General features: G+C 48.2%; 1 protein-coding gene across 4 annotated transcripts in view; it reads right to left on the bottom strand.

The window, feature by feature from the left end:
* PALLD (palladin, cytoskeletal associated protein) overlaps positions 1-20,686 on the bottom strand; it is a 383,456-nt gene that overhangs the window by 197,158 nt on the left and 165,612 nt on the right. For all 4 annotated transcript variants that reach the window (XM_043890641.1, XM_043890645.1, XM_043890640.1 and 1 more), the window contains 5 exons: positions 14,352-14,530; positions 7,344-7,410; positions 5,765-5,870; positions 4,428-4,502; positions 357-498 (listed from right to left, as the gene is read on the bottom strand). In XM_043890641.1, the coding sequence (XP_043746576.1) occupies positions 357-498; positions 4,428-4,502; positions 5,765-5,870; positions 7,344-7,410; positions 14,352-14,530 (569 nt within the window). The remainder of the gene's footprint in view (positions 1-356; positions 499-4,427; positions 4,503-5,764; positions 5,871-7,343; positions 7,411-14,351; positions 14,531-20,686) is intronic.

Here is a 20,686-nt window from a genome sequence, read left to right as displayed (position 1 = left end):
GCAGGCAGATTCTTTGCCATCTGAGCCAGCAGGGAAGCTCGGATGTATGTACATGTATAGCTAAATCACTTCGCTGTACACTTGAAACTAATTCAGTATTGTTAATCAACTGTGTTTTAATAAAAATAAAATTTAAAAAATATCTAGAGGGGTGGGGTGGGGTGGGAGATTCAAGAGTGAGGAATAAAAAAATAATTAAAAAATAATAAAATGCCAAAAAAAAAAGAAAGAAACAAAGAAGAAATCCATGCATGTCAGTGATTAAACCCTTCCTAGCTCCCCTAGACTGGAGACCAGGGCCTGGTCAGACCCAGGTGGTGCTGTGGGCAGCATTGTGAGGCGGCCCCTCTGCTTACTTTTCTGCAGGATCCGGAAGTCTGGTGAGTCCTGGATCTCACTGCCTTGTCGGAACCAGCAGACCCGCAGCGGGGGCGTGCCTCGCACACGGCACTCCAGCACAACCACCTGGCCCTCGGACGCACAGATGTTCTGCAGCTCCTGAAACACCAGGACACACCCGTCAGGGCTGGGCTCAGGCAGCCACACGGCACGCTTGCGTGACTCAGAGCAGCAAGCACAGGCTGTGCGCCTGCACACGAGCCCCTCCTCAGGTCAGGGGGGCGCTGCATCCCCGGTGATGGTGAGGGAGGCCCCGACCCGCCCTGCAGTACACACGCTCCATCACCCGTGGCACTCAGTGTCGCCACGACCTGTCTTTATCTACACGAGGATGTGCTCCATCTGGGGGTAGAGTCCTGGGGGACCAGGCAGGAGGGGAAGGCCATGCCACGTGTCCACCAGAGGAGCCCGCCAGGCCCCTCTGTCCATGGGATTCTCCAGGCAAGAATACTGGAGTGGGTCTCCATGCTCCTCTCCAGGGGACCTCCCCGACCCAAGGGCTGAATCTGGGTCTCCCATCTGTGCCCCAAGCCCCGACATTCCCCCAGGACCCGCCTCTGTCCACCAGCGTCCTGGGGCAGCTGCACCAGAAGGAGGGCTGGCATTTCCTCACCTGCAGGCTCTTTTGTTTTTTTAATAATTAAATTTATTTTTACTTGCAGGATAATTGCTTTACAATATTGTGCTGGTTTCTGCCAAATATCAACATGCGTCAGCCACAGGTACAGATATGCCCCTTCCTCCTGAACCTCCCTCCCCGTCCCACCCGCTAGGTCGTCACAGAGCCCTGGTTTGAGTTCCCTGAGTGACACAGCAAATCTCCAGCTGGCGATCTATTTTACCTACGGTAGTGTATATGTTTCTACACTACTCTCTCCACTCAGCTGACCCTCTCCTTTCTGCCAGCCCCGCTCCCCGGGCCTGGAGGTCTGTTCTCTACGCCGTGTCTGCACTGCCGCCCCACAGACAGGGGCAGCAGGACCCCTTTCCAGATCCCGCTCACCTGCAGGTTCTGACACGGCACCCCCTGACTTTCCCTGCCTCCTCGCCCTGACCAGCACGTCACCCTGGTGCCCCACCCACTCCAGCTCCAGACCCATAAACTTTTACAGCCCAACAGACCAGAAATGAGGGAGCCTTCACAGATGCAAAGAGCTGAAGCTTGTAAACCGGCTACTGAAAACCAAAGGAATAACTGGCCCTTCCAGGTGCCTCCCTTGCCTTCTTCCCCTGGGACTGCCTGGCCACAGGCCCACCGAAACTTTCTACTATCTATGTGTGCGCCTACAGGGTATCGCATCCAATAAAGGACACGTACAGCTCTTGGAGTAAGTCAGATACAATAAATGATTACGCATAGAACCAAAGCAACCAAATTCACGTTAGGAAGTGTGCGTTTTTTTTTTTTTTCCTGTCTCCATTTTTGCTTTTTATTTTACATTTTCCTCAAGAGACGGCCAATGGTGTGCAGGGGAAAAACACAGATCCTCAGAAAAACTGCAGGTCCTGTAGCGACGGGCCTGCAGTGCATGCACTCTGGCCCTGAGAAAACCCTGGACGTCCACAATGTGGGCAGAAGCAGGAAAGTCTAATGTACCCGATGAGAATTGTGGTGCCAAAGGCCTTTTTGGTAAATGAAAAGGTGAATATTATTACCTACTTCTGAGTCCATTCTCTCTTCATTCTTACTTTTAAATGTAGAAAAGTCTCTGGTTTTAAATCGACTTCCACTTTCTGATTAGTCCAGAGAGCAGTATTTCGCAGATCAGCAGGGAAGATGTTGCCCTCGGGGTCCAGCTAGTGAGGATGGAGTCATCGATATCCCCGGTGTGTCCAGGGAGCACTCACAGCGTGTTACAGATGCTGCACAAATACTCTCCACGTGTGAGCTTCCAGAAACCCAGGGGCCTCTGGTTTGCTCCCAGGATTGTGCATATTGCTCACACTGGAAAATCACAAAGGTAGGCCTGGGTAGAAAGCAAGCGTGTCACACACACAGGTCTCCGTAGTTTTCCAAGTCTGCCGCATGGCTACTCCTGAGGGAGCTTCTTTTCCTGACCAAAGCCACGCCAACACGGCTGACCCCGGAAGGCTGGTGTGGGGCCCTGGGGCTTTGAGGTCCACAGGAAGGCATCGCGTGCTGCCGGGTCCGCCTGGTACCAAGACTCCCTGCAAGGTCCACAGCTCCAGGGAGAAACGCCACATGGGGCGGCCACTCTCCTGGCCCCGAGCGTGTCCCTGGGGCCCATGAGCTGCTGTCCCCACCAGGTCGACGGCCCCAGCTTCAGCCCCAGGGACCCCCACCAGGGGTGTGGGGGGACACGGATGGAGGAGCCCAAGGACTGGCAGAGCCCAGGCCCCTGAAGGACGGGGCAGGGCAGGGAGGGGTACCGCCCCCAGGGGAAGCGTGCTGCAGGCACGCGCGAGAAGAGGCCCGCACCGCAGGCGGGGACAGTCACTGTCCACACCTAGGAGGCAGCGCTGCAGCCCCTCTACTGTTTGCGGCTTAAAAACTCAAGCTTTAGAAAAATGTGTACTACTAGGCTCCGAGCACGCCTTCCGGCTTCCTCTGGGGTTAAGGGACACTGCGCTGGGGTCTCTGCCCCCGGAGCTGGGCTGAGCTGTGGGGACAAGGATGGGCTGGGGCTGGCCCGGAGGAGCCCCGCAGCCCTGCGGGAGGAAAGGGAAGTCTCAGGTCTCTCTCCGCCGGGTGCCCCAGGACGGGTGTGACAGCTCAGCCCGGAGGTGCGCGGGGCCCTGGCCCCAAAGCCAACAGCGTTCCGACGACTCAGCCGCTCACACAGATTTCACGGCTGGGGCTGCGTGTGAGCAGCTCCTGAGCGCCAGGCAGCGTTCGTGCCAGCCGCTCTGTGAACGACTCCTGCTCTGAGCACAGGTGGATGGATGCCCCATGGGCTGTTATCCCGACACCGCTGTTCATAGGCAGGACGGGACCTTTTCCTTCTTCGGGTATTTCATCCTGGGTAGGGGGAGGTGGACCCTCACTGTTGTTGTCGACAACCCTCATTCATTGACTGTGTCCTCCGTAAACATGCTGTAGGAAGAGGTCTTTAGCCGAGCTGGCTGCAGGCTGGCTTCGGAGGAAGCATCACTCCCTGGATGAAGACAGACCCTCCTCTTGGCTGCCTTGCGGAAGAGTCACAGATTTCAGATAATGGACTACAGAAAACACTGCCACATTCGTCTTCTGTCACTTGGGGTTGGGCCTGTGAGGTGGGTGGCCCGGGGCCCACCTCTGAAGGACCCACCCTGCGCAGTGAGCCTCGTGGTGCTGGGGCATCTTGTGGGCGCTCTCGGGGCCTCATCTGTCTGTCTGTCCAGGCTTGAGCCAGCTCTGCCGTCCTGGCGCTCTGCTCTAGGGAGTCCTGACATCTCAGATCCTAACACCATCTCAGCCTGCCCCTGTAGGAGGACCCCGGCTGCTCTCAGCCACTTTCTAAACCACAAAAGATTTAGAATCAGACTGGCAAGTTCAACGACAGACATAGATAAAAACGAGGATCTGTTGGAATTTGAGCGACATTACACTGAACTTAGAGACTGGGCTGGGGGCGTGACTTCTCACAGCATGCTGGTCACAGGCATGGGGCACCTCTGCAACTGTGCCTCTTAAATATCTTTCAGTCAAACAAATGATACAAGTGAACTTACATACAAAACAGAAATAGACCCACACACTTAGAAAACAAACTTTAGTGTTACCAAAGGGGAAAGGGAGCGGGGATAAACTAGGAGATTGGGACCGATATGTACACACCACAGTCTATATAAAATAGACAACCAACAAGAAGCTACTGTATTACCCAGGGAACTCTAGTCAATGTTTTTTAAAACTCTATAAGGAAAAAGAATCTGAACAAAAGTACATGTATCACTGAATCACTTTGTGTACACCTGAAACTAACACAACACTGTACATCAACTCAACTCCAATTACAGAACTTATAATTTTCTCAGAAAGAGGTGGGGAGGAGACAGGAGAAACACCCCATGGGACCATTTCTGACCTTGGTGAAGACAGGCGGGAGGCAGGCGGCAGCGGGTCCATCCGGCCGGCAGAGGAACAAGGTGGGGCTGGGGGCCTGGAAGGCAGAGGCACAGGGGTCAGACTCGGAACACGCAAACCAGGAAAAGACGACCCATATGGGGGGCGGCACGGCCACCGACAGGGCTAAGCGCTCCCTGCAGACCTTCCAGTGCCTACAGAGCGAACACGAACAAGTCCGCTGGCTCAACCAGAACGGGCTCTGTAAGTCCCACTCTGCTTCGGGGGTGGACAGGGAGTGTCTACTACACGTGCCGCCTCTGAGCGACTTCTACTGCTTGGCTCTTCCCTTGTGTCTCATCTCAGATGTGCTTTCTCTACGGTGTGCATACCCAACATGCCACAGAGTAAGTGAGTAACAGCTAGTCGCTCAGTAGTGTCTGACTCTTCTGTGACCCCACGGACTGTAGGCTCCCCTGTCCACGGAACTCTCCAGGCAAGAACACTGGAGTGGGTTGCCATTCTCTTCTCCAGGGGATCTTCTCCAACACAGAGATCGAACCCGGATCTCCCTGCACTGCCGGTGGACTCTTGACCACTGAGCCACCAGGGGAGGCCTGTAATTTGTAAAACACCCACAGGCGCTGAGTGGCCCGAGGGCACACCAGTGTTCGTCAGACGCACTTATGACTCGGGGGGAGCTCACTCTGCAAGACTCCTGGGTTTACAGATGCCCATCACAGCACCACGCAAAGCATCACATTTGACTTAGGGACATCTAGATCCTAATTTTTTACTTAAAAAAGCTTCAGGTCTTCTGTGTTTGCAAAGTGAATGCACTACAATGACCGAGTCGTGCGTACTGTTGTTCTTGGATAAAGCAGTCTTACAATGAAACGAAAGCAGGATGAAAATGCACAGTGAAGTGAAGGAATCTGAATATTCCTATATTATCTGTTAAGCTCTCAGAGGACAGGTGGACTTCTGAGCTCTATCAGGTGGACTTTGTGGATAAGGTGGACTTTTCTCATTTTCTACTTTCTTTTAAATGAGCTAACGAATTTGGCTACATGGAAGATGGCACATACGTGAGGGGGAATCAAGCAGTAACAGCCAAGACAGACACCACTTTATCAGAGTATTAGCTGTGAGAAAAAGAAATTCCCAAAGGAAACGCAGATGTTGATTAATCAGTGGTGTGTCTCGGATTAAAAATTATTTTTAGTGCATTAAAAGGAACAACTTATCATTTCCTTTTCTCCCAGTTGTGTGTCCACTGAGGAGATATTTCAAGGTAGGACTAGTTGGGGTCTTCACGCTAAAGAGTCTGATTCCCCTCAGGCTGTGGATAAGGCTCACCTGCTGAACAGGGGCTGACAGAGGCTGGATCACAGCTGTGGTCACTCCTGTCTTTGGGGATGATGATCCAATGGTCAGGGACACGGAAGTGGTTTTCTTCTGAGCTCTGGAAAGTAAGGAGTGAAGTCTTGGGTCAGAATTTCTTAAACAGGAATTATTCTTTGAAACATTTCCACAGAACAGGCCAGTTTCTTTATGTTTGTTCAAGCTGCTTCAACTGTAACTGCTTCAGAAATGGGGACCCACAACCTATAGTCAGGACAGTGGTGCTCAGCATATATTCAGACGGCCCCCCAGACATCAGCAAAATAAACACACAGATGAAAGCAGACGGCCCCCCAGACATCAGCAAAATAAACACACAGATGAAAGTAACTCATGTAACTATGTATCTCAGCTCTTATTAGAAAGCAGAAAGTATTGAACTGGAAAATCCTAAGAGAAAAGATAATACTTAGAAAAGCCCAGTCTATAGCAGTAAGCAGATATGTTTAGGACTGGGCTTCTATATTTAATTCAAAGCTCTGGTGGTTGGTTTTCAGTCCAGCAACTGCTCTTCGTTCCAGTTCCCCATTGTGTAGTTGACAATGTCTTGGACTGTGGTCTTTTCTTAGTGCATAAAAGTTAAGAGTTGTTTCTAGGTCTAATTTTGCTAAGTCTCAGGCTGTGTAATCTCAAGTGAGTCATGTAACTTCACTAAACTTGAGATCCGTGTTTGAATGCACAGGTAGCAGAGTATGTGATCTTATTAAGATTCCTTTAACACAAATGCTCAGTTAGCACTCAGTCATGTCTCTCTGCTACCCCATGGACTGTAGCCCACCAGGCTCCTCTGCTTATGGGATTCTCCAGGCAAAAATACTGGAGTGGGTTGCCATGCCTTCCTACAGGGGATCTTCCCAACCCAGGGATCAAACCCATGTCTTCTGCATTGGCAGGCAGATTCTTTACCACTTGGCGACCAGGGAAGCCCCCTTTAACATGAATGGTCACTGATAATTTGATGCTGAATGGCTGTGATTGTTATGTATATACTAGTAAATCAAACAAATTTATCAGCACAGTCTCAATATTCATGGAGTTTTCTACAAAATCTTGGTAGATTTTTATCTTTGCAAAATAATTAAGATCCTAACATATTACTAATAATCCCTATGTCTTTGTGGGGAGAATGAAATTTCGAGATTTTCATGACATGATCTAACTGGAGATATACTTTATCCAAATGGAAACCCATTTCTAGTCTAATTAGATATTTTCTAATTTATGTGATAAATTGTTTGTCATTTACATTTTAGTAATGATTTAAATAATTTTCTCTCAATGTGACTGCTCCTTCTACACATTTATAAGCAGTCAGTTGTCACTGGAACTAACGTTGTGGATGGTTAGATTTTGGGACACTGATGATGAAATGCAGGTTTCAAAGTTCTAAAGTCAAAGACTGTGTTCCAGGTTCAAGCATCTGATCTCTGACTGACATTGGCTGACCTCTGCCTTCAGCACACAATGCAAGCAGCCCACTGAGCACAAGCCTGCTGACATTTTCTCCTCAAACTGACGGAATCGACGCACTTACTGAGGCATGGCTCCAGGTTTCGATCTGAAAGCTAAACTTTCACTGTCAGAGTCTGATGAGCTGGCACCTGAGTGAAAAAAAAACAAAGATGTAGGTAGTATCTATATCCACTTCCAAGGGTAATATTCTTCATTCAGACAGTAACATACAGAGTCTTACTGTGAAATAGAGAATGTTTCATACCATTTTTACTGAGTCTGTGTTTTCAGATAATCAGTTTAAAAAAGAAGTCCTGAAAAAGTTTTCTTCAAATCAGTATATGTTTAGTGTCAGATTTATTCCTAGTTTCATTTTTGTCCCTTTGGGCATCGTAACCTTACTTTTAAATGGCTGAACAACTATGGAATCAATGTGTGTGTGTCTGTGTGTAAAGACAGCCATGGTCTTAAACTTCCGCGCTTTTCAGCAGATTGCACGGTAGCAGTAGCTGTGTGTGTGCTCAGTCGTGTCCGACTCTTTTGCACGATCATGGACTGTAGCCCACCAGGCTCCTCTGTCCATGGGATTCTCCAGGCAAGAACACTGGAGTGGGTTGCCACTTCCTCTTCCAGGGGATCTTTCCAACCCAGGGATTGAACCTGTGTGTCTTGTACCTCAAGCACTGGCAGGAGGATTCTTTACCACTGTGTCATCTGGAAGCCCAGATTACATGGTGTGAATTATCAATACCTTCACTCCTCATTAATGAGAAGATGCTTTCTGCCTCTGATCAGTTGGGACTTGACTGTGGCTTCACTCTTGAATGGGTGGGGGGGCATCTCTAAGTTTGGATCATACCCTCCCAAGTTCATTTGCTTCATTGCTGTGTTTAAATTAAGGGTCACCTTGTTGGGTTTTCTGGCCAAAAGGCAGGTTGTACTTACATTTTAATGCTCATGTATTTTGTGATAAGAGATTTTAGGTGACATTTAGAAAAACTGTGATGGTTAGAAGTACATTCTTGATAATTCCTTTATGAGACATATTTAACACGAGTTATTTAAATTACCTATTTAGAATATCTTAAAGTAAAATAATATATACTTATAGAAAAGTAAAGCTGGGAAAGATTGAAGGCAATAGGAGACAGAGGCGAAAGAGGATGAGATGGTTAGACGGCATCACTGACTCCACAGTCATGAATTTGAGCAAGCTTCAGGAGATGATGAAGGACAGGGGAGCCTGGCATCCTGCAGGCCATGGGGTTGCAAAGAACTGGACACGGCCGAGTGACTGAACAACAACAGAAAAGTGACCAAGCGGCACAGAACTGTGTGATGTAAGAGTGAGCACCAGTACATCCCGTCCCTCATGCCATCCTGGATAGGCTAACAATCTGGCTGCAATTTTCAGATAAACTGAGTGTATTAACAAACGTACAGTGGCCCGCCCTGCTATCAGTGGGGGATACATTCCAAAACTCCAAAACCATGGACGGCACCAAACCCTGTCAATTGTATTTTTCCTATACTGACATACCTAAGATAAAGTGTAGTTTGCACTTTGGGCACAGTAAGAGTTGAACAACAATAACTACTGGTAAAATAGAACAACTGTGATGATGTAATTATATTACAATTATAATAACAACAACAAAGGTATACGACTATGGTATCTCTCTCTTAAAATATCTTATTGAATAAATTTAACGCCTTTACACACTGGCTGTAAATTTTAGGGTTTGAGACATGATAACAAAACAATGTGGATTTGTTTTCCTTTGTCACTACCTCATGGACAGCAGGGTCATTCTCACCATTCATCTTGGCAACCTCAGCATATGGTTTTCTCCCCTTTTCTCTCACCTTTCACTTAAAGGAACCCCGCGTGGCTTCCCTGTGGCACGTCCAAACTGCCAGCATCACTACCCTGGGGCTGTGGGGTCATTTTTAGTAAAACTATGGTCGGTAAACACAAGCCCTGGGCCCTCAGTCTAACAACCTCAGTGACTGACAGGCGGGACAGGGGTAACTCATGGCCCAGTGGCCAAAGCTGAGATGAGCAATCTCATCAACACTGCTCAGATGGCGCAAAATTCAAAAGTGATCAACTGTTTATTTCTGGAACTTTCCGTTTAATATTTTCACAGTGCAGCTTTTACTTTTCCTGAGACCTCGGATGAGGGGAGACTGTATACTTGTGCACATATTTGCACAAACAGAATCACACTACATGTGTCTCTGCAGTTGGCTGTCTGCCTGCAGACAGCAGCTTCTCAGCTGTTACTGAGGGTGAGCGCCCTGCTCAGGTTAACTGTGGGTGTTCGCCGTCCTGCACCTACTGAAGCCCTGGCTCCAGAGCCAGTGCTCTGCAACAAGAGCAACCGCCACAGTGAGAAGCCGGCACACCACAGCTAGCGAGGAACCCCCACTCACTGCAAGCAGAGAAAAGCCCGTGCAGCAACAATGACCCAGGTCAGCCAAAAATAAATAAATAAATAATTACTTTTTAAAAAAATAGACAAGTCTTTGGAGTTTTTTTTAAAAGAAAAAACATGAACACAAAAAACAGAAGCAATTATTGAAGGGCACCACTTCATCTAATGTGTCTGCACTGAGAGCATCACTCTCACCGGTTAACCGCATTGCTCAAGCTAAGAAGCCCTTCATTATCGGCGAGCTGATCCCGCCTGCCGCTAAGGACATCTGTCCTGAACTTCTGGGAGATGCTGCAGCTCAGAAGGTGGCCAGCTCCGTAACTAGACGAGCTGATGAAACAGCAGAGGGTGCTGGGGCAGGACTGCAAGGGGGGTTAAGGAATCCCTGTGGGATGCAGTCCAGGCTGACGAGTCTGCTGACGTGGGCAACAGACAGCAGTGCTTGTTTCTGTGTGATATGCTCTCCAGGAGGATGTGCAAGCAGACATGTGACGCGTACTTTTGTTGCCAGCCAACACCACAGCCACTGAACTGTTAAGTCTTGGAATGACTACGTATCAGGAAACGGAATGGGTCACTGCGCGTCAGTATACACTGTATGGGCATATACATGGGTGGAGTGGCTGCCAAGAGTGGGCGGCTTTCTGGTTCACTACTCGGTCAAAGATTTTGCTTCTGGATAAGTCTACCTCCTGTGTCATCCATAGAGAAACACTGGCTAGCCAAAAAAAGTCACCCGAACATAACAGTGCTTTGCAGGATGTGATTGAAATTATCAACCACACTAAATTACCTGCCCTTACCTCACATCTGTTGGCACAGCCCTGTGAGGAGATGAATGCACACATCTGCTCTTGTACACAGAAGTGAGATGGCTTTCTAAAGGCAGGTCCCTGGCCAGTTTCTGAGTTATGAGAGCCACTCCAGAGATTTCTTTTAGAAAAACTGTCACCACTGGCAGCACATACCTGTGACACAGAGTGGATCGCAAACCTTGCTCACTTGTGTGACATATTCAACCTGCTCAATGAACTCATTCTGTCACTTCAGCTGTGCTCAAGTTGGCAGACAAAGTAGCTGTGTTCAGAACAAACGGGAACCGTGAAGGTGACAAGTGAGTATTGGGAGTTTGGACAATTCAAACATTAGCAGAGATTTTGAAAGAGACTGAGCCATGGCCTTCTTTCCCCTAGCTGGAGCATGATCACCTACCTCAGCATTTCAAAGGAGTTTGAGCATTACTTTCCAACCACAAAAGACCCGCAAGCTAGGAAGAACGGACCCATGACCCATCTGTGAGCAGGCCAGGTGAATCAACTTTGTCCATGCTACAAGATCAGCTGCTTGAGACTGCAAATGATGGTGGCCTTAAGAGTATGTCTGATACAACTTCAAATCTCCATCTGCTCTGGATTAAAGTCAAGGTGGAATATCTTGAGGTTTCTACAAAAGTACCGAAAAGTCTGCTTCCATTTCCAACATCCCATCTTTGTGAAGCAGGGTTTTCTGACAGCAACCAAAACGAGACAATGGGGTAGACTGGACAAGAGAAAACACTCCGGGTGTCCCTGTCACTCCCATTGCCCTGAGATGGGACCATCTGTTTGATTCTGCACTGTGGTGAGCTGTGTAATTATTTCATTATATATCACAATGTAATACTAACAGAAATAAAGTGCACAATAAATGTAATGCACTTGAATCATCCCCAAACCACCCCCACCCCTGACCCTCGAAAAACTGTCTTCCAAGATACAGGTCCCTGGTGCCAAAAACGTCGGGGACTGCTGCTCTAAGGGACTTGAGCATCCACGGATTTGGGTACCACCATGAAATTGTTGACAGCAGCTCCTCACCACCCACACACTGTTGGGGGAGTCCATTTCCTTCTCCTTTCCCAGACTTGGCCCCCTGGCACCTTACTCTGTCTCCCTCTGCAGGGTCTGTTTTCTCCCTTGGATTATTTTCACAGCAGGGAAAGGAAGTCTTTCTCACAGACTCTAGTAAGTCTGCTATGAAAACCAAGAAGCAAACAGACTGCAAAAGGCATCTGACCCTGTGCTCCTGTCCAAATTCCGGCCCCAGCCCTGTAGTGTCTGGACAGAACCTCTGGGCGCCACCCAGGCGTCCCCACGTTTCCTTCCGTGTCCGAGGACCTCAGTGCACTGGGTCCTCCACTGCCCACGGCCCCTCTTGTTGAACTTGCCATCAGCACCCGTAGCTGTGTGCCCTCGTCCTTCGCGAGAGACCTCCCGCAGTAGGGGCCCGAGTTGGCCGGCTCTCCCTCTCTGCCTCCTCAAACACTGACCTGCTCCGCCCACCCCGGGCCCCTCCTTTGCTGGCACCTCCTTGCCCTGGTGCACCCAGGTGAGGGGTCATCCTCGGCTCAGACGTGGTCCGTCCAGTCCTGTGCCCTGGCCTACCATCTACCTCCTGAAGCTTCCAGGACACGTCCTCGGCCTGGGCCCTAACTATACCCACACGTACCCCTGCCCGCCTGCCCACTCAGCCATCTAGATGGCCATGCAGACACCGCACTCACTCCCCTCTGTGCCCAGCTCCCCATCCTCCATCTCACTGACGGGCCACATCATCCACACCAGTGGAGAAGCCCAAACCCCTGGGTGTGCTGGTTGCCGGGACCCCTCGGCCCGCGCCTACCCCACCACGTGGCTGTGGATCTGACCGCCTCTCCCTCTGTCTACACAGCGTGCTTCCCCAGTACCAGCACCTTTCCTCGGGCCTGCTGCAGCACGCGTCTTACTGGGCTCCCGGTTACAAGCCAAACTTCAGTTTAAAAACAGAAATCAGGCACTCTGGCTTTTCACTGCAAACCTGCACAAGTGATGATTTTATGTAGAGTAACGGCCAGCTTGCCGACGGTGCCCACAAGGCCCCACATCCCGTGTGAGCTGGCCGCCGCCCCATGCCCCCTCTGCTCCAGGACACACTTGCCGCTCCTGCGGCCACCTCCCCCCAACGCCCCCATGTCTGGAGCACCTTCCCCTCGGCCTTCCCCACACTTCCTCTCAGAGCTGGGACTGAGGGCAGACGCCACCCCTCAGAAAGACCTCTGACTACCCCCACCACCTCTGCTCACTTCCAGCTTGCTGGGGGCGGGTCTTTCCCTCCTGGAGCATTCCTGAGCAAGGGCAGAGGCCTAGCCTGTCCAGCAAGGGTCCCCACCCAGCACCCAGACCTCTGCCTGCCCTCCAGGGGCCTCTCGGGGAACACACGGCCACTGCCCCAAAGCTCAGTGATGTCCTGAGATGTTCCAGACGCACATCCCAGGCCCGTGCTGGACGGGGCGATGACCAAGTGGCCCCGAGATCCTGACTTCACCTGTGTCTTCCTCTGTGGCTGCTAAGAAGGGCTCACACTGCCTGGGTCCAGTCCTTATGGCTCAGGTGAGCGTGTGTGTGTGTGAGAGTGTGTGTCTGTGAGAGACAGTGTGTGTATGTGTTTCTGTGTGTGCAGAGTGTGTGTGAGGTCCGGAGCTCTACAAGTCTCCCTAAGCTGCAGCCTCCTCAGCCACAGAAGGGGGTGATTTTCCTAAGGACTAAATGGAATGATCCACGTAGAAATGAAGACCAGCGCCTGGTCCCTAGCTAACACAACGAGGAAAAGCTCATTACTGTTCTTAAGCTGAAATTTTCTCAGTACCATTCTAAAATTTGATGCACAAGACAGTGAAATTTAGAGCGTTTCCAACCAGTAGGCTGTTACACTTTTAGGGGTGGTTTTGTTGAGATTCCTGAATCTATAAGAAATTTCCCAGCCTCTGGTAACTGGCCCCATGCTGTAGGCGGACAGCAACTGCAGCAAGGTTCAGGAAACAACAGAGATGCCCCAAGTCTCACGGAGTAAGGAATGCAGAACCATCCTTTCCATTCAGTCATTAGAGGAGCCCAAGAGTTTGTGTGAAATTCTCTTCCATCTCACGTAATTATTCTTAGAAGTAAAAATACACCAAAACCAGGCTTTAAAAAAGTTTTTGCCCTGATTTCACCGGGGCAAGCAGCAGTTTCCTACAGCGCTTTCCAGGAGGCTCTTTAATCTGGTTCCACCCAGACCACTCCTCCCAACAGCACTGGGATCTGAAGCCAGACCCGCAACCACATGTGGCCAGTGTAACTGTTGGTGTCTCCCCATGTTAAGTAGCTCATGCAGGGACCCCAAAGGCAGAACAGGACTGTGGTGTGGGGGGCTGCCATGCTAAAGACCACATTTAGTGAAATCAAGTTAGAGACCATGGCATCCAGGGTCAGACCCTGAAAGAGGTCTACAATTAATAAAAACAACAATATTCAAAAATATTCAATCCTTTAACTTTCCCGTGAATGATATCCTAAGTCTTTAGAGCTGAACTTTAGGTGACAGACCTAGTACTTCAGTATGTTCCCATTCTTTTATCTACCAGAGAAACTAAAAATAAGTCAGATATTTAGTGTTATAAATTTAAGTTCATGTAACTGAAATGTTTTAAATGAAAAGGAACAAATGCTGACATCAGACATCATTGATGTATGCCCAAGTGTCAGAACAATTTCATTTACCCATAAAGCTTCCGGGACAACTGAGGTTTGATTCACAAAGTGGGAAAACCACGTTTATAAGAAGTGATGGGTCCCTCCCACCCCGGCCCTGGGTACCTTCGATGAACACCTCGGCGGACGTGCTGTCGGAGCCGCTGGGGTTCGCGGCCAGGCAGGTGTAGCGCCCCGTGTCGTCCTCGAAAGCCTCGGCAATGATCAGGCTGTGCAGGTCGCCCCCGTCCCAGAGGATCTGGATGTCGGGACTGCTGTGTAGCTCACTCCCCTCACAGAACCATCTGCCGACCAACAGGAGTTGCAGGATGGGAGGGAGAGAAGGAAACGAGATGTTTACCACAGTAAAGCACTAGCAAGAGGTGAGAGGCTGTGTAATGAGATGCTTGTTTGATAAAAAGAGACCCGAGTTCCTGATATCACTGAATGCTATTACATTTGAGGCCATGAAATACATGGCTAGACTACACCCCTGGGTCTTCACCATAAAGCGTCCTGCACATTTCATCAACCTGGAACGAAGGAGCATCATCAAGCTGGGAAAGCCCAGGCCAGGTACAAACTGACAGGAGCACAAATTCCAAGGTCTTATAAATTTTTATCACTAATGCCTCTTGCATCTGTTACAATTTCATCTACTGTTCTTCTCTAGAAAAAAATATGAACGTGACATGAACATGGTACTCAAAAGATGTGGTATGTCCAGGGAGACGGAAGGTCACGCTACGGCCGCGGGCAGCAATGTGCCTGCCGAGCTGCCAGCTGGGCAGATTAATACCGTCCACACCGCTGCTGCTTGGAGACCTTTCCAGTGGCACACCCAGTCCCACGGTATGGGCAGGGGCCATGACGGTCTGTGATTCATTCTTGTGGGTCTTACCCCTTTCCATCCCCTGGGTCTGCGATGTGGGAGGTGGCAAGAGGCCGGACCATTTTCATGAGGGTTCCTCCTCACACGCCAAGCACTTCAAACTCTCAACAGGATTTTTACCAAAAAGAAAATAATGAAGCTTCCCTAACCCCCTCCCCTCAAAATGAGATTTAAAGAAATATGAAGGAACGTCCACCAATGACTAAAAGGATTGACAACTGTCCAGTTACTTCCTAATCAGCATCAGAGATTTTCTGAGTCTGAAACTCTAGAAAATTCTCTGGATTCGGCCTCCTTTTCATGTCACTGAAGACTAGTCTTTTCTGCACTTAGACAGCAGACTACAGGTATCTGTCTCTATTAAGTCTGAAAGCAAGGGTAATAAACTGATGAAAGTAGGGAAAACCACTAGACCATTCAGGTATGAGCTAAATAAAATTCCTTACGACTATACAGTGGAAGTGAGAAACAGATTCAAGGCATTAGATCTGATAGACACAGGGCCCAGTGCACTATGGACAGAGGTTCATGACATTGTACAGGAGGCAGTGATCAAGAACATTCTCAAGAAAAAGAAAGGCAAAAGGGCAAAATGGCTGTCTGAGGAGGCCTTACAAATAGTGAAAAGGAGAGAAGCAAAAAGCAAAGGAGAAAAGGAAAGATATACCCATTTGAATGCAGAGTTCCAAAGAATAGCAGGGAGAGATAAGAAAGCCTTCCTCAGTGATCAATGCAAAGAAATAGAGGAAAACAACAGAACGGGAAAGACTAGAGATCTCTTCAAGAAAATTGGAGATACCAAGGGAACATTTCATGCAAAGATGGGCACAATAAAGGACATCAATAGTATGGACCTAACAGAAGCAGAAGATGTTAAGAAGAGGTGGCAAGAATACACAGAAGAACTATACAAAAAAGATCTTCATGACCCAGATAACCACAATGGTATGATCACTCACCTAGAGCCAGACATCCTGGAATGCAAAGTCAAGTGGGCCTTAGGAACATCACTATGAACAAAGCTAGTGGAGGTGATGGAATTCCAGTTGAGCTATTTCAAATCCTGAAAGATGATGCTGTGAAAGTGCTGCACTCAATATGCCAGCAAATTTGGAAAACTCAACAGTGGCCACAGGACTGGAAAAGCTCAGTTTTCATTCCAATCTCAAAGAAAGGCAAAGCCAAAGAATGTTCAAACTACCACATAATTGCACTCATCTCACATGTTAGTAAAGTAATGCTCAAAATTCTCCAAGCTGGGCTTCAACAGTACGTGAACCATGAACTTCCAGATGCTCAAGCTGGATTTAGAAAAGACAGAGGAACCAGAGATCAAATTGCCAACATCCACTGGATCATCAGAAGAGCAAGAGAGTTTCAGAAAAACATCTACTTCTGCTTTATTGACTATGCCAAAGCCTTTGACTGTGTGGATGACAACAAACTGTGGAAAATTCTTCAAGAGATGGGAATATCAGACCACCTGACCTGCCTCCTGAGAAATCTGTATGCAGGTCAGGAAGCAACACTTAGAACTGGACATGAAACAGCAGACTGGTTCCAAATCAGGAAAGGAGTACCTCAAGTAACTCAAATAAGTCACCCTGCTTATTTAACTTCTATGCAGAGTACATCATGAGAAACGCTGGACTGGATGAAGCACAAGCTGGAATCAAGATTGCTGGGAGAAATATCAATAATTTCAGATATGCAGATAACACCACCCTTATGGCAGAAAGCAAAGAAGAACTAAAGAGCCTCTTGATGAAAGTGAAAGAGGAGAGTGAAAAAGTTGGCTTAAAACTCAACATTCACAAAACTAAGATCGTGACATCTGGTCCCATCACTTCATGGCAAATAGATGGGGAAACAATGGAAACAGTGACAGACTTTATTTTGGGGGGCTCCAAAATCACTGCAGATGGTGACTGCAGCCATGAAATTAAGACACTTGTTCCTTGGAAGAAAAGTTATGACCAACTTGGACAGCTTATTAAAAAACAGAGACATTACTTTGTCAACAAAGGTCCGTCTAGTCAAAACTATGGTTTTTCCAGTAGTCATGTATGGATGCGAGAGTTGGATGATAAAGAAAGCTGAGCATAGAAGAACTGATGCTTTTGAACTGTGGTGTTGGAGAAGACTCTTGAGAGTCCCTTGGACTGCAAGGAGATTGAATGAGTCAATCCTAAAGGAAATCAGTCCTGAATATTCATTGGAAGGACTGATGCTGAAGCTGAAGCTCCAATACTTTGTCCACCTGATGTGAAGAGCTGACTCATTAGAAAAGACCCTGATGCTGGGAAAGATTGAAGGCGAGAGGAGAAGGGGACGACAGAGAATGAGATGGTTGGATGGTATTACGGACTCAATGGACAGGAGTTTGAGTAAATTCCGGGAGTTTATGATGGACAGCGAGGCCTGGTGTGCTGTAGTTCATGGGGTTGCAAAGAGTCGGACACAATTGAGCAAGTGAACTAACTGAACTGAAAGGTAATAAAACAAACCAGTTTGCTAGTACTCAGTGTGTTAACCACAGAAACTATACTAAAAAAAAAAAAAAAACAAGCTCAGGATACTTCGAAAAGAACAGCCATGACTTTGGGAATTAAAAACCATCTGAAAAACCAACCAATTGAGCAATCACGTAATGCAAGGCATATTGCTTTTGAGGCAATTGAGAAGGGCAGTATTCCTTGATTCTGGGCAGTTGGTGGTTTCCTATTTCCAGAAAGTCCTGGAGAACATTCCGGCCTAGAACCATGTTCTAGGTGCTTCCTCTCTGCTCTGTCCACAACCACAATCCAGGTCCTCACTCTCGAGGACTGACTATGGCTTAAATATTACTTGATCTGAAGCCTTCTAATTGACCTTGTCATCGCTGACATGCTGAGGACTCCTTCTCTAGCCCGCGTCAGGTGAGTGCACTTGACACTGCCCTCCATTCAAGTGTCCTCAACTTCAGTCACTATGGTCTGCTCTCCTGTAACTTGGGCCCAGCTTCTTCCATCACACTCATAGAATCCTGCATGGATTGCTTGTTCCCTACGCAGCCCTCAAGTACTTCCTGCTTCCCCTCCCCTCTCAGGAACTCTCTCCCCACCCTCTACGTTCATCCCACCCTGGGGCTACTCTCCTCGCAGCCAAGTGAAGGGTGCCTCCAGCAGATTCAAGTCTCCGGAGCGCAGGCTGGCTGGGTGCCCTCCGTGTGACGGCCCTGTGCTAAGTACAGGAGGCCCTTGGAGAAGTCATGCCCCGCGGACTCTGAACCAGCCAGACAGAGTCCAGGTATCTGTGTGTCACCTCGAGTGTGTTAACCATCCATAAAAACATAAGAACCAACTATCAGAGGAACAATGGAGCATGAACACAAGGCAACAAAGGTTTAAAAGAAAGGACAATTAATCGCCCTGGTCAGACCTGCTCCATGGGGACAGCTCCGCAGGCCACCCTAGCGGAGTGGCACCCTGATCTCACGCAGCACACCGCCTCTCAGCCCCCACCAGTCTCCCCATGGCCCTGAGTCAGGAAATTGTTCTCGTGTTTTTAAAGGTTAGGAAAAACTCAGAAGAATAATAGTTTGTGACATGTGGAAGTTACATAGAGGACACATTTAGAGTCTGTAAGTTTGAGGAAGAGAAACTAAAGAACCTCTTGATGAAAGTGAAAGAGGAGTGAAAAAGCTGGCCTGAAACTCAACATTCAAAAAAAACACTAAGATCATGGCATCTGGTCCCATCACTTCATGGCAAATAGGGAAACAATGGAAACAGTGACAGACTATTTTCTTGGGCTCCAAAATAACCACAGATGGTGACTGCAGCCATGATATTAAAAGATGCTAGCTCCTTGGGAAAAAAGTGATAACAAACCTAGATAGCATATTAAAGAGCAGAAACACTACTTTGCCAACAAAGGTCCGTCTAGTCAAAGCTATGGTTTTTCAAGCAGTCATATATGGATGTTAGAGTTGGACCATAAAGAAAGCTGAGCTCCAAAGAATTGATGCTTTTGAACTGTGGTATTATTCAAGTGCCTTGGACAGCAAGATCAAACCGGTCAATCCTAAAGGAAATCAGTCCCGAATATTCATTGGAAGGACTGATGCTGAAGCTGAAGCTCCAATACTTTGGCCATCTGATGCAAAGAGCTGACTCATTAGAAAAGACCCTGATGCTGGGAAAGATTGAAGGCAGGAGGAAAAGGGGACGACAGAGAATGAGATGGTTGGATGGCATCCCTGACTCGATGGACATGAGTTTGAGCTAGCTCTGGGAGTTGGTGATGGACAGGGAAGCCTGGCGTGCTGAGATTCATGGGGTCGCAAAGAGTCGGACAGACTGAGCAACTGAACTGAACTGAAGTTTAGGGGGCTCACAGCCGTGCTCCTGCACTCACCCAGTGTCAATGGCGGGCTTCACGCTGCAGCGACACCTGGGTCGTTGGGACAGACTGCATGGCACACAAACCCTGAAACAGTTACCATCTGGATTTTACAGGAAAACTGTGATCCCTGGGCCAGCAGCATCAGCACCATTTGGGAGCTTGTTAGAAATGCAGTATCTCTGGAGGTTCCTGAGAAAAGTAAAAATAGAGCTACCTGTGATCTAGCAACCCCACTCCTGTGCATATATCCAGAGAAAGCTCTAATTCCAAACAATGCATACACTGCAGCATTCACTGCAGCAGTATTCACGTACTGTGAACCTAACTGTCCACCGACAGATGACTGGATAGAGAAGACGTGGTACCTATATACAATGGAACATTACTGAGTCATAAAGAAGAATGAGATAATGCCATTTGCAGCAACACAGTCGACCTAGAGATAATCACACTAAGTCAGGTCAGGAAGAGAAAGACAAATACCGTATGGTATCACTTATATGTGGAATCTAAGATATGACACAAACGAACATTTCTACGTAACAGAAACAGAATCCTGGACATAGAGAATAGAGCTGTGGTTGCCCAGGGGCAGGGGGCGGTGGAGGGTTGGCTTTGGAGGGTGGGATTAGAAGATGTAAGCTTTTATACACAGGATGGATAAACAACAAGGTCCTACTATACAGCATAGAGAACTATATTCAATAGCTTGGGATAAACCATAATAGAAAAGAATATAAAAAATGTGTATGTATATATATATATATTCACACACATATAACTGAATCACTTGACTGTACAGCAAAACTAACACAACATTAACATACTTCACAGAGAAGGCAATGGCACCCCACTCCAGTACTCTTGCCTGGAAAATCCCATGAACGGAGGAGCCTGGTAGGCTACTGTCCATGGGGTCACTAAGAGTCGGACACGACTGAGCGACTTTACTTTCACGTTTCACTTTCATGCATTGGAGAAGGAAATGGCAACCCACTCCAGTGTTCTTGCCAGGAGAATCCCAGGGATGGGAGAGCCTGGTGGGCTGCCATCTATGAGGTTGCACAGGGTCGGACATGACTGAAGTGACTTAGCAGTAACATACTTCAATACAAAGTTAAAAAATAATAACTAAATGTAAAACAATGCAGAATCTAGAAGCTCACCCCAAACCCACTGAGAC

Source organism: Cervus elaphus, chromosome 29 (assembly GCF_910594005.1).
Source record: "Cervus elaphus chromosome 29, mCerEla1.1, whole genome shotgun sequence".
NCBI lineage: Eukaryota > Metazoa > Chordata > Mammalia > Artiodactyla > Cervidae > Cervus > Cervus elaphus.
This window is presented reverse-complemented; position numbering and strand designations above follow the sequence as displayed.